The 13,242-nt window shown below is 44.8% G+C and overlaps 1 protein-coding gene across 5 annotated transcripts in view; it reads right to left on the minus strand.

Annotated features, from left to right (window-relative positions):
* tp53bp1 (tumor protein p53 binding protein, 1) overlaps positions 1-12,150 on the minus strand; it is a 49,689-nt gene extending 37,539 nt beyond the window's left edge. For 3 of the 5 annotated variants that reach the window (XM_075466948.1, XM_075466947.1, XM_075466944.1), the window contains exons 1-9: positions 11,985-12,150; positions 9,596-9,815; positions 5,513-5,591; positions 5,328-5,412; positions 5,177-5,244; positions 4,988-5,092; positions 3,865-3,916; positions 3,605-3,774; positions 729-855 (exon numbers count right to left, since the gene is read on the minus strand). In XM_075466948.1, the coding sequence (XP_075323063.1) occupies positions 729-855; positions 3,605-3,774; positions 3,865-3,916; positions 4,988-5,092; positions 5,177-5,244; positions 5,328-5,412; positions 5,513-5,591; positions 9,596-9,775 (866 nt within the window). In that variant the 5' untranslated portion in view covers positions 9,776-9,815; positions 11,985-12,150. The remainder of the gene's footprint in view (positions 1-728; positions 856-3,604; positions 3,775-3,864; positions 3,917-4,987; positions 5,093-5,176; positions 5,245-5,327; positions 5,413-5,512; positions 5,592-9,595; positions 9,816-11,984) is intronic. The other 2 variants (XM_075466946.1, XM_075466949.1) reach the window with 2 other exon arrangements.
* Positions 12,151-13,242: the final 1,092 nt, after the last annotated feature.

The following is a 13,242-nucleotide window of genomic DNA, read 5'->3' on the forward strand; positions in this document are numbered from 1 at the left end:
TCTTGAAATAAGATGTGATATTTAGGACTTTTGACTTAAAAGTGATCTTGAAATTAGCTTAAAAACCTCTTCTGTTTCATGTGAAATATGACTCAAAACAAGATGTTTTCAAGACTTTTTCACTTAACAAGATATTCCAGATGTATTGTATTAAAACAAGTCCCTATATCTGGCTGAAATGGTACTTGTTAGGCAGTTGTGTCTTATATCGAGTGTAATGAGATACTCAATGAGACAAATTTTAATCCATGTGAACTGAACTGCTTCTTCTGAGATGTGAACAACACGTTCTGCTGCATCACTCATATCACAGCAGCCAGTGATACGAAGGGAGAGAAAATAGGGCCAAGCGATTGTGAGGTCTGACTTTTTCCTGGAGAACGATTTTGTGATGCAAATGTATTACTCTGTTGAACGCATATTGTTTTGAGAAGTAAAACGCTTTATTTTTTAAACCCCAGCCAACTAGCCGGACTACCTTCATCAACGCCAAAACGAGGCTGGAACTCTGCTCACAGGACGCAGCAGGGGGTAAGAAGATGTTCATAAATGATGTTGCTAATATAGGATGTCATACAGCTTCATGTCAAAAGAGGCGAACTATCCCTTTAAGAGCTTCAGTGCAGACAGTTCAGTTGATTGAAACCTGCAGCCACACCGGCCCTTTCACAGATCAGTTTGAAGCCCCTGGAAAACTGAAAACGGAGCCAGAGAAAGGTGCGGCTTACTGTGACAAACTCTCCTGGACCAGTGTTCCCTGCCCCGACAGATGCAGCAGTCGAAGGGTGCGGGCCGGTGTGGAGGTGGGGTGACCCTGCTGCTCCGGCTCAGATACGGTGCTGTCGACTGCGGCGCCTGAGAACACGGACAGAAACATGCACCTCATTTAACAGGACAGGCTTCACTGTCATTGCATGCCATATTAAGAATATATCAAGGTTAAAGGATCTGCTGTGTCAGCAGCACCTGGAAAAACTAGTCCATGCATTCATCTTCAGTCGGCTTGACTACTGTAACAGCATCTTTACAGGTCTACCTAAGAAGCCAGTTAGACAACTGATAGAAGACCGGATCCAGATGAGCTGAGGGGTCTGGAAGGTTCATACTGGGTCAGGAGGTCACTGATGTGTTCTGGTCCTGGACCATTCAGAGCTTTATAGAGCAGCATCAGAAATTTAAACTCTATCCATCAGTTCCCAAAGTAAGAACCAGACATGGAGAAGCTGCATTCAGCTTCTATGCTCCACATGTCTGGAACAAACTCCCAGAAAGCCTCAGATCAGCTGAAACACTCAGTGTGTTTAAGTCCAGGCTGAAGACACACCTGTTTTCAGCTGCGTTTGAATTAAGTTCCAAATCTGAAGCTGGAGTTTCAAAACTTAATCACATTTTAACTCCTGATTTGATCTATTGTTCTTATTTCTTTCTTTTTTGTTTAAAATGTAAATCATGCTTTTTATTTCTACTGTTTTAATGTCTCCGTAAAGCACTTTGAAGATCTTCAGCAACAAATCGTGCTGCCATGTAAAACCCAAATGCTCCCAAGAAGGACCAAACAAAACGTTCTCAGCTTTGTCACGAAGCCCCAAAGTATGTTCGTGAGTTTTCAGTCTGAAACTGAGGATCTTAAACTGTTGATTTGTTTAGAGCAGGGGTGTCAAACTGATTCCAACCCTGCAGCCACACCGGCCCTTTCACGGATCGGTTTGCCACCCCTGGTTTAGAGGGGCCACGCGGTGGCACCGCCGCCTCACAGCGAGAGGGTTCCAGGTTCGATTCCCACCCCGGGGGCCTTTCTGTGTGGACTTTGTATGTTCTCTCCGGGTCCTCCGGCTTCCTCCCACCGTCCAAAAGCATGCCTGTTAGGTTCATTGGTGACTCTAAAGGCCTCGGTATGCTTCTCCGTCGCTATCCGTCAATCCGACTCCGTGGTCACGCAGAAGCTGTTAAACCTTTCAAAGTTCTCCGCCGAGATGTCGAATACGCAGGGCAGTTCACCTCCCGATCAGTAGGCGTCGCTACGTTAGACGACCCAATCTGGCGTCGTCTATGGTGAAAGTGGTTGATTGGTTGTTCACCTTCCGGCTCCGTTCCACTCCTCACAGTGAACGATGGCGACCGAGAGAGAAAGACTGTTGTTGGAGTTGGAGCTTGTTGATGTTAAAATGCAAATAATTTTGCCCAAATGTTGACTGGCACACAGTAAACTCTTTCAGAAATGGCGGTGTTGTTGTTCTGAGAGGAAGGAGCTAAAGAGAAAAGTGATTCCAGAAATGATTCCGACCAATCACAACCCTTGCGGTCTACGCGAGTCTCCGTCTCCTCGATGGATAGATAGGAGAGCGTCTCCGGGAGAGTCTCTGTAGGCGACCATAAATCAGCCTTAAATTGTCCCGAGGAGTGAGTGCGAGCGTGCGATGACCGTTGGGAAAGGCTCCAGCGACCCGACGGTTGGATCAAACAGAAAATGGATGGATGGATTTTTACAAACACAGTGAAGGAATGCAGAGCTGAAGATGTAACAAAAGCCGCATTCGGACAGAGGAGTTCTAAGAACGGTCCTCCTCGAATTCTGTTCTGATAGCCGCCCTTCCCCAGGGGAACTGTTTCAGTCTGCATTCCCACATGAGTCCAGACCCTGGTAGGTCTGCGACAGCGACGTGTTACTTTAGCGCCACATTCAACAACAAAACAAAACAAAAAACAAAACCTGGTAAAAGTAAGGAGAGAAGAAAAAAAACAGCACCAAGAAGCTAACATGGAGAGCGGGGAGGCCACCGTGTTCATGGTCATCTTCTTGGTTTCATGAAGGAAGGAGAGCAGAGCGCCGCAGACAAAGGAGACCACGTGGAGGTTTAACTTATTAAACACGCGCAGGTTGTGTCCGTGTCGTATGAGGAAACATTTCAGCCTGACAACATGACAAGGGGCGGAGCTACCGACCACCAAACACCTCCGTCAGATGTGTTCCTATGGAAACCAGAACAGACCCAGCTGAGGAGAAGGAGCTGAAATGGTTCCAGGATCTGAGGGCCGTGGTCCAGAGTTCCTGTATGTGCGAATGAGGGAAAAAACGCCCCGTTCCTGAAAAGGTTATAGGAACTGTAAAAGGTTCCTACAGTGGGAATGAGGCTTATGTAACTATGATGTAATCCAGCTCCTATCTCCGCTTTGTCGAACATTATCAATACTAAGTTGCACAGATCTACTTTTTTCTACTCAAATTATTAATACTGGTCAGCGATGACAGCTGAGTGAGCATTTTTGGAAAGTCCGCCATGTTTTTGTAAATTCTTATACCAGCAGGAATAAAGAAACAGCCGATTTAATAATGGCTCGTGTTTGTCTATTCGACTTTGACCCTTCAGTTCAGTTTGATGGTATCAAAGATACGCAGGAAATAAACAGTTTGTCTCGTTCTTATCCCTGATGTTACCTCTTTGTCTCTCAAAAAGAGAAGCACAGAACCAAAAAGTGTAGAACGCAACAACCCAGAAGAAGATGACGTTCACTAGCAGAAAGAATGTCGGTGTTGGAATGAATTTGTCGTCCAAACCATCAGAAATGAGTGGAAAAACATATGGATATGCATGAAAAGATGTACCGGTCTTATCGGTGTCGAACAGGTCTTGCTGTGAGGACAGGATCTCACAGTCCTGCTGGTCCTGCTCCCCTGAGGCCTGGAGGTTCTGAGAGTGCAGCAGAGCCTGGACGCTCAGCTGCCGACCCGACTGGCCCTGAGACTCTGCGGAGCTGCTGGAGCTCACCTCCGACCTGCAGAGCAAAAGGAAAGTATCAGACTGAAATAAGCATCTCCAGTTCACTTGGAATTCAAAATAAATAAAAAATGGCGCCGAGGCGTACCTCACGGCTTTGTTGTCGTGACTCTCCGTCCTGGAGCCGATGTTCTGCCCTGCTGGAACAAGGAAGAAGCTGATTCCTCAAATCGTTTGATTTCTCAGCCAGGTGATTTTACACTGTTACACAAAGCGATTAGGAACCCATTTCTGGCAGTCAGACTTAGAGCTGACATTTAAACTAGGGCTGGGCAACGATTAAAATTATTTATCTAATTAGTCACATGATTTCCCTGATTAATCACAATTAATCGCATTTGTACGCAAAATCCCAAAATGAATCCAAAAGTAGTGTATAGCTTTTAGCATTTAGTTTTGTTTTAAATGTGCTGCCATATGAATGAAAGTGCCATAACATTTGTTGTGCAAACACACTTTTAACATCAGCATCTTTCTGTAGTTTTTATGTAGAAGCCTCGCTCCACTGTCTGTTTCCTTGAATGACTTGCTGCTATCAGTTGTGTGTTTTGCCTTTAAGTGATATTTTAGACTGGAACTACTACGCTGAGAAGACAATTCAACTTGGCAGTGTTTACAGATGACTTTGGTTCTGTCGACTCCGCCGTCTGGAAGAACTTTAAAATGAAAATGGCCGAGTAAAAGTTCCGTACCCTTCTCCATGTTTGGTGGATCCGCCGATTACTTTCTTTTCCCGTTCCACAGCAGACAGCAACAGACTTTTACAAAATAAAAGCCTGTAAGCAACAGACTTTTACAAAATAAAATAAATAATAAAACAGGGGTGGTCTGCGGCGTAGTGGGTGGAGCAGGCGCCCCATGTACAGAGGCTACAGTCCTCGCTGCAGCTGGCCCCGGTTCGAGTCCCACATCGGACGGCCCTGTGCTGCGTGTTGTTCCCCCTCTCTCTGCCCCCGGCTTCCTGTCTCTCTGAACTTTCTTATCCATTAAAGGCACAAAAGCCCCCAAAAATTATATATATATTTTTTAAAAACCTGCATTAATGCGCGTTAAAATATTTATCGGCTTTATATAATTAATGAGTTTACGCGATAATAACGAGTTAACTCGCCCAGCCCTAGTTTAAACATTAGAGGTAATTCTTTCAGGACCAGTTCAGGTGAGGCTACACATTAAAGATCGAACACAGGAAGGAAGGAATAAGAAGAGACCTGATTTTCGGTGCCTCTCGCTGTCTGATTGTGGGACGATGTCGTCTTCAGCCCGAAGATCCTGACTCTGAGAGAGTTCAAGAAAACCAAACTGGGAAGAACCCCCTGAGACACACACACACAGACACACAGACATTATTACGCATAATAAAACCAAATGACAGCGTTCAACACTGAGCAGAATCACACCCTCAGACTGGACGCAGTTGGTTGTAGAGTCAGCTCCAGAATCCATCTCAGAGGCTTCTGGCAAACACCTGAACAGCAAAATGAAAACATCGCATCACTGCCTGACCCCCAAAGTGTTGCCAGAGTGGGAAAGCGGGAGCTCCATACGTACTTTTTCTTGCTCGGCGGGGGGCAGATGTTTAGAACTTGACTCTCCTCCTGCAGTGGCGAACTGGGACTGGCTGCTGTAACGATGTCTACGAGAAGAAGGAAACAGCAACTCTGTTGATTTTTCAAACGTAGGAGGACGATGGTGTCAGCAAACGCTGTTAGAAAAAAAAAAAAAAAAGCACTGACCGGCTTCTGCCTGGCTGTTGCTCTCTGGTGGGCTGTCAGTCTGAGAGCAGCGGCTTCCTAACGGGGAGGATATGAGTTCCTGGTGAAAGAAACAGAACGTGTTTCAGGAATTCAGAATGAAACGAAGGCTGAATCAGAGTTTTGAAAATATCTTTTCACAGCGTGTCAGAGGCTGTTTACACCTGGTGTTAAAGGGATAGTTCGCCTCTTTTGACATGAAGCTGTATGACATCCCATATTAGCAACATCATTTATGAACATCTTCTTACCCCCTGCTGCGTCCTGTGAGCAGAGTTCCAGCCTCGTTTTAGCGTTGACGAAAGTAGTCCGGCTAGTTGGCTGGGGTTTAAAAAATAAAGCGTTTTGCTTCTCAGAACAATATGCGTTCAAAAGAGTAATACATTTGCATCACAAAATGGTTCTCCAGAAAAAGTCAGACCTCATAATCGCTTGGCGCTATTTTCTCTCCCTTCGTATCACTGCCTGCTGCCGCCTGCCGACAGCCGCGCCTGTTACGGTGTTTGCTGCTCGGTCTGCACGGTCTACACAGCAGGTAGTGATACGAAGGGAGAGAAAATAGTGCCAAGCGATTGTGAGGTCTGACTTTTTCCTGGAGAACCATTTTGTGATGCAAATGTATTACTCTGTTGAACGCATATTGTTTTGAGAAGCAAAACGCTTTATTTTTTAAACCCCAGCCAACTAGCCGGGACTACCTTCATCAACACCAAAACGAGGCTGGAACTCTGCTCACAGGACGCAGCAGGGGGTAAGAAGATGTTCAGAAATGATGTTGCTGATATGGGATGTCATACAGCTTCATGTCAAAAGAGGCAAACTATCCCTTTAAGACTCATCTTGGTTGATGCAGACAGCTTACACATGAGATCAAATGTCACCACCCCACTCAATTAGAACATTGGCATGCAGCCTACATCACATCCAGTCAGCTGTGGTGGACAGTAATCAGGACATGACTAATAAGTCTACCAATGTTTGAGATGACTTGTGTCGATTCGGCCCGACTGATTTACAGGTTTGTTCCAACCAGGTAAAGACCAGGTCACATGAAAAGATGATAAGCCAGATTTTCACAGACAAAAATGGCCAAGATCTGAAGGAAACTGTGGCCCGATGTTAAGACTATGTGCGAGGCAAAGACGAGCCGGCCCATGATATTTTCAAGGAGCCGGTGAATAAGGGAGCTACCACCAAAGAGAGCACAAAAGATCTGGATCAGGGGGTAAAACCTGGTGAAGAAACAACAATCTGCTCAAGAAATGAAGCAGAACTGGATGAAAGGCTGTCGGGAACGCCCACGCCTCGTTGATGCCTCCTTTCACACACTTGAGGGGAGGGGGGTGGAAAAAGACTGGCACTGCTCTTCGACAACCAGGTAAGAAAAACAGACTGAATCACCGGGAGCTATTTGTATCATATCTGAACATCAAGGACGAGAGAAAGATTTGTCTGACAGCTGAAAATGCTTTACAGAGATCAGTCAGATGAGTTGAGTGTATGCCACGGATCAGCCATGTAGTGCGATTCCCAAACAGCCGAGTGTGAACTGGAACTGCGTGATGTCATGAAAACATGCTAAATGCAATACAAACAAATACTGCAGCATGCGGCATTAAGCTCACTTGTATTAATGAGGGCTGCATTCCACTTCTGCACCCGTGCATGCTTGTTCGTTGTAGAACGTGCACTAAAAGCAGAACTTCCTCTGAATGGAAAGCAGTGAGAAAGTGGCAAAACGTTGGGTAGCTTTTCCTGTGACTGACGATTTGTTTGTGTTTGGACTTTGCTTTGCACCAAAGTAATTTGTTCCTCAGACAATAGAAGAGCGAGAAAAAGTTCCATCAGAAACCCTGCTGCTTGTGTGGAGGCGCATCAGGTCATCAGAAGGTCATCAGTGACCCACATTAGCGTTTACACTCTTCATGTGGCCGCATGAGTTATAGACTGGATCTGAATGTGTAAACCGTTCATGACAGTTTACACCTGAGTTTAGAGGTGTTAAGGTGTGTTATAAATTGGCTTTATTCTTAAACTTTATGTATTCATATTCTGTAGTTCACTAAATAATCTATGTTCCTAGTCTGTACGTTTACACTCTGCTCATACAAACGAAATGTATGTCAGATAGGTCTGGTACAGTAGATACACGCCTGAAGCAACACTCACACACACACATCGTTTATCACATCCAAAGAACATGACAAAGACGGTGGATGGCCTGCTCATATCACTAGCACAGTGTTTCCCAACTCTGGTCCTCAAGGCACACTGCCCTGCATGTTTTCCATGTTTCCCTGCTCCAGTAGCCTGGCTGACGCGTCCACATCTCGATGAGATGGTGGTCTGGGAACTAGGTGTGCATTTTCTCGTATTTGAGGCGTGGTTTACGAATGCCTAGAGCCGTTTATTGGGCGCTACGAATGTCTATCAAATGGCGTCAGGTTCTTCCCATGCTGCTTTGCGCGCGATTCATAGCCAATTGTATCACTTATACCAGATGACGACAGAAATTCGACGAGGAAGAAGAAAAAAATGGAAAATAAAAGTAAACTTGCGCTCTAAGCTACTTAAATTGACAACAAAGTAGGCCTATATGCTATATTCTACATGAATTTTTATGTTGTAGAGTTGTGAATTTATTTTATCAATGGAGAAATTGAGCAGCCTTGCTTTGTTGTCTACAGTAGCAGATCAACCCTCATCTCACTTTGAAGCTCCCAGAAGTGACGTCGACGCAGCTTTAGCAGCAGAAAAGCTATCAGGCTTGTGTTGATAATAATAAACTCCTGGACTATGTACAAACTTCCAAATGCATCGTTTTGTGAGTACAGACCATATTTGTACTACTGTAGAAGTTTGGTGTCATGACAGGTGATTCTAGTGTGGTCATTTTGGAGATACTGCCAGGGTCCGTTAGCGCTTGTACTAAGCTATTCGGGATAACTCAGTAACTCAGCTGATGTTCAGCCAATATCGGAAAAACTTAGGGTGGGCTACTTGGCTGGATGTCACGGTTCAAATGACCCTAGGGTGAATCTACTCCGAAACACTTTCTAAGGCTGCATTGAACGGTAACGTTGTGTCCGCTGTCATGTTGGATTAACACTCTACAAGCTTCGGTGTAGCGCATAGACGTCGTCATCGTCTTGCTGCCGCCCCCCGTTGTGTGATTGGTTCCCAAACTCTGGCAAAAATAAGGGCGGTGGTTTCCAGGCTGACTTTGCAGTGAGAATGAAATCGAGCGCAAAGCAGCATGGGAATTCCCAGGCTACTGCTCCAGCACATCTGTTTCAAATAATTGGGTAAGGTCTTAAAGCTCTCCAGAAGGCTGAGGACGACCCATTCATTTGAATCAGGTGTGCTGGAGCAGGGAAACATGGAAAACATGCAGGGCAGTGTGCCTTGAGGACCAGGGTTGGGAAACACTGCACTAGCAAATGTCTAATTATACTTTGTCGAGTGTAAGTACAACCTCTGTGAGATAAAGGTGGACATAAATATGAAATGTGTCCGGATATCGGGGCTCTCTCTGATGGAGGCCCTGCGAGGGCTCTGTCTCTCTGAGTTCAGCACGGCTAAACTTCACATGTGACCACGAATAAATACTTTGTTTAACTTAAGATTTCTCCAGCTTGTTCTTGGGCTTCCAATAAAAGAATCGGGCTAAGAGGTGCAAACGATCAGATAGGATAGGTGTAATACCAGGTGTAAACGGATCAGATAGGATACATGTAATACCAGGTGTAAACATCCAAGATTCAACTCCAGCTACAGAATCTGACCATCTAGAGGGAGAACTGTGCACCTCAAAGCAAGGTGGTCTGAATAGCCAGCCAGGTTAGGTCTTGTGTCTGGAATAAGTATGATTTCTACATTTGGGAATGTGAAAATGTACCTGTTTGTATGTTCACGCTTCATAACAGAACAGACCACCATAAAGTATGAACATAAAGCAGGACTGCCTGCTGTGAGTGCATCCATCTTAAAATAGAGCAAAAAAAATATATTTTTCTGATATACTTTGCAGGAATTTGTACATGTGTGGAGCAGCTTCCAGCTTACCAGCACCGGGCTGCGGGCGGTGGGCTGCAGGCTGGACAGGCGGCGGGCCAGCAGGGCTCGGTAGCTGCTCTCCGGGTCGTCCTCCAGAGCAACGCTGTCCGGCTGAGAGTCCTCCACTATCAGACACGGGTTCTCTGGCTGAGGCAGACTGGAGTCCAGTTCACTTCCACCGGGATCCATGAGGTCAAGCCGAGAACAGGAGACGTGCTGTTGTTGTTAGCTAGCCGAGCAGAGGAGAAACACCGAGGCCGGCATGTGAGTCCACGGCCGGTTATTGTTACCCGAGACTAGCCGGTGCTAGCATGTTAGCTACAGCTACAGGCTAACAGCTAATGCTCCGCCCCACAACAGAGCGCGCTGTTCCTCCGCTGGGCAGGAATCACAAACGTGGACTCGAAACATTCACCATTAAGCTGGAGTTAAACTAAATTAATTCACATGTTTACCTAAGAAACCATTTCCTATTATCTATCGCAAAAACACACCCACTCCTGCTGCCATTCTCGCGGTAAAACTTCATAAAAGCAATTTGATTGGTCCGCTTAAACGTGACGTCACAATAGAGCGTTGGTTGGTTTTATGGTTACAGGTCTTGAAATTTAATACATTGTTTATTTAGTGTAAATCACTATTACCTTTAAGTTAACCATATACTTTTTATATTTTCTCAGTCTTATTTTCTATCAAATGTGAAACTGATGAACAAATAATTAATATATATTTTTTACATATGAATTGAAAGGCTTAGTTTGACATTTGACATCCTTCTTTTTTATTTTCTAGTCTTTTTTTTTTTTTTACATCCTGCAGTACGTCTACCACGTGCTTTTGTAAACTTTCTCTGTGTTCTTGAATATAAGGACGCTTCAAGGTTTTTCATGTTACACCGGCGTTCTGGACCCTGCAAAGATAAATCATGTGAAAGGGAGAAATGTAGGACATTAGGTCCCACAGTGGGATCCCCGAGACCTTCACATTTCCTTGAGGGACTCGAGCAAAATGAGATATAGGTTAACTTTTTCATTATAATTTCCCTCAGCTCAGAGTTGCTGAGTTTGTCTGCACTTATTATATCTGTATGTTAGGACATCCACATGCCTGGCAATCTATCTGCTTTCTACATGTCATAAATGTTTAATACGCATGTTTAGAAAAGTTGGAACTCAGTCAGTCAAAGTCTAAAGCGTAACGAATGTGCATCATTTACAGTTGCAACATGCTGTAGATCACCTTGTTCTACTTGTTCAAAATGTGGGATAACACATCAGTGTAAAAGTCACAGCAGATCTCCATCTACCTCTGCGAACATGTGCAGATGGTGAGTTAATAAAATGGCAAAGTCCTTGAAATGGACGCATTTTGTAATGAGCTCATTGTCTTGCAGCCATGTGCTCCGTTTTAATTTAATAGATTAATAGAAGGCATTTCAAATAATAACATTACTTTATCATCATCATTTGACAGCCTCAGTTTCCATGGAGACACCACGATCCATTAACACCGGTCTAAGCTGCTGTAGATCACAGAGGTTGGAGGAGAAAATACAAAGCCCCCCCCCCCCTTTCTCTTATTTGACTGATTAATGCTGCTGGGTAGGTGAGCTGTGCAGCTGGTCCTTAAAAATGAACCGAAACCTTGTTGCTACAGTAACAAAAAACCCAACCAGCAGTGGGGTCATCTTCCTCAGAAGTGAAGAGGAACCTGCAAACAGCCCCAGAATCTCACCAAGAAAGTCCACAGTTACCTGTTTGGAGGAATTTCATCATATATAGGAGAGACTAATTCGCACTAGTAATGACACTACAAGTGAGTTCAAGTTGCCAAAAAAAGCAACATTATGAATATTTCAAAGGATGGGCACTTCTCCGGCTTTTCATCCATTCATTTCCAAGTCATCTGAAGGTGCTTCCTGTCGGACACAAGCCAGGGGCCTGGCCACAGCTTCAGGAGCGGCGGGGATGGGATGACCGGCATTTCATTATCAAACGCGGAGGTGGAAACATCCTGGGGGGGGGGCAATAATGCCAATCCTGACTACCACATTCTGCTGAACGGATGGAGAAGCAGCGTGCGGTGGCTGCACACATGGCAAAACAGATAAAGGGGGGTATAATTCCAACCCCTGGTTGAATAGATGCAGCGGGGGCTCCATCATTCCTGACTGGCACCGCCAAGTTCAGCGTCATTTCTCCAGGTCGGGATGATGCCCCCACATTAAGAAATGCGCAGCCACTGCCCAAAATGTCTAATCGGAGCCACCTCTGCCGGAGCTGGCAGACACCGAAACGCGCACACTGGAATACGCACAATACGCCGCTACGCCCTCCCGTTACACCGCTATTCTTCCCACTTTACCGCAATGAAAGACAAGAAAACAAAAGAGCTTTACCTTCGGAATCAATATGTCTGCTGTCGGGCTTCCCCAGTTTTTTGTTTCACTGTCCCGCTGATTGCAACAATAACACGTCCAACATCGCTCAGTCCTGCCTTGCTTCTGTTTTGCTGAGAGTCAGGGTGTGGGGCACACACGCATGGCACGTCAAAGATGCAAAGGCATTTTTTTTTTTATTAGAGATGTACGTACTCAGTTCCTGTGAAGAGGGAAAAAAACATCTGCCTGATCGGTTTGGTTCAGAAATGGAAGAAAAAAAAAATGCAAGCAAAAAATTAAAAAATGATATTAATTGAACTGAATTTCAGTCATTTGCGTCAAATCTCGACGTGACAGCGTCTGTTTTAACTCTAACCGGGAGTGTTAGCAGCTCTTACTTTAGTCAGTTACTCCTCACCTGTCGTACTGACACGTAAAAGTCTAACAGTGAGACGCAAAGCAAAGTGAAGTCATCATTTGGTTTCACATTTTTGGTGCCGCAGTTTGAATGTAAATAAGAAGAGTTTCATTGTCCAACTGTTTGTTAAAAACTGCGACGTTACAAAAGAAAATAGACTCGGTCAGATATGTATTTGTTATCTGTACAACAGCTCCAAATGCAGCCTCTGTGTCAGTATACTTCCACGTGAAAAAAAGAAAGAACACCCTGTTTCAGTAATAAGATTTTAATATCGTAAGAATTAAAAATCATAAGATTCTTACCAGGTCTTAACATGAGGTAAATACAACTGCTGAGGAACAAGAACACATTAAGTAATGGCACTGCAATCATTTACTCAACAAAAACATAACAAAACAAACACACATAAAGAAAAAAAAACTAAGTACACCCTTAGCATTCAGGTGCCAAGGAGGAAAGACATCAGCAATGATCTGAGAGAAGCAGCTGTTGCTGCCCATCAGCCTGGGAAGGGTTACAAGGTTTCCAAACTATCTGGAGTCCAGAGAGAAAGATTATTCACAGGTGGAAAACATTCAGGACAGCTGTCAATCTCCCCAGGAGTGGACGTCCCAGCAAGGTCACCCCAAGGTCAGAAACCCAAGAGCTACATCTCAGACTCTACAGGCCTCAGTCAGCATGTTAAAGGTTAAAGGTCACCCCAAGGTCAGAAACCCAAGAGCCACATCTCAGACTCTGCAGGCCTCAGTTAGCATGTTAAAGGTTAAAGGTCACCCCAAGGTCAGAAACCCAAGAGCTACATCTCAGACTCTGCAGGCCTCAGTTAGCATGTTAAAGGTTAAAGGTCATGACAGC

Source organism: Odontesthes bonariensis, chromosome 1 (genome assembly GCF_027942865.1).
Source record: "Odontesthes bonariensis isolate fOdoBon6 chromosome 1, fOdoBon6.hap1, whole genome shotgun sequence".
Taxonomy (NCBI): Eukaryota; Metazoa; Chordata; class Actinopteri; order Atheriniformes; family Atherinopsidae; genus Odontesthes; species Odontesthes bonariensis.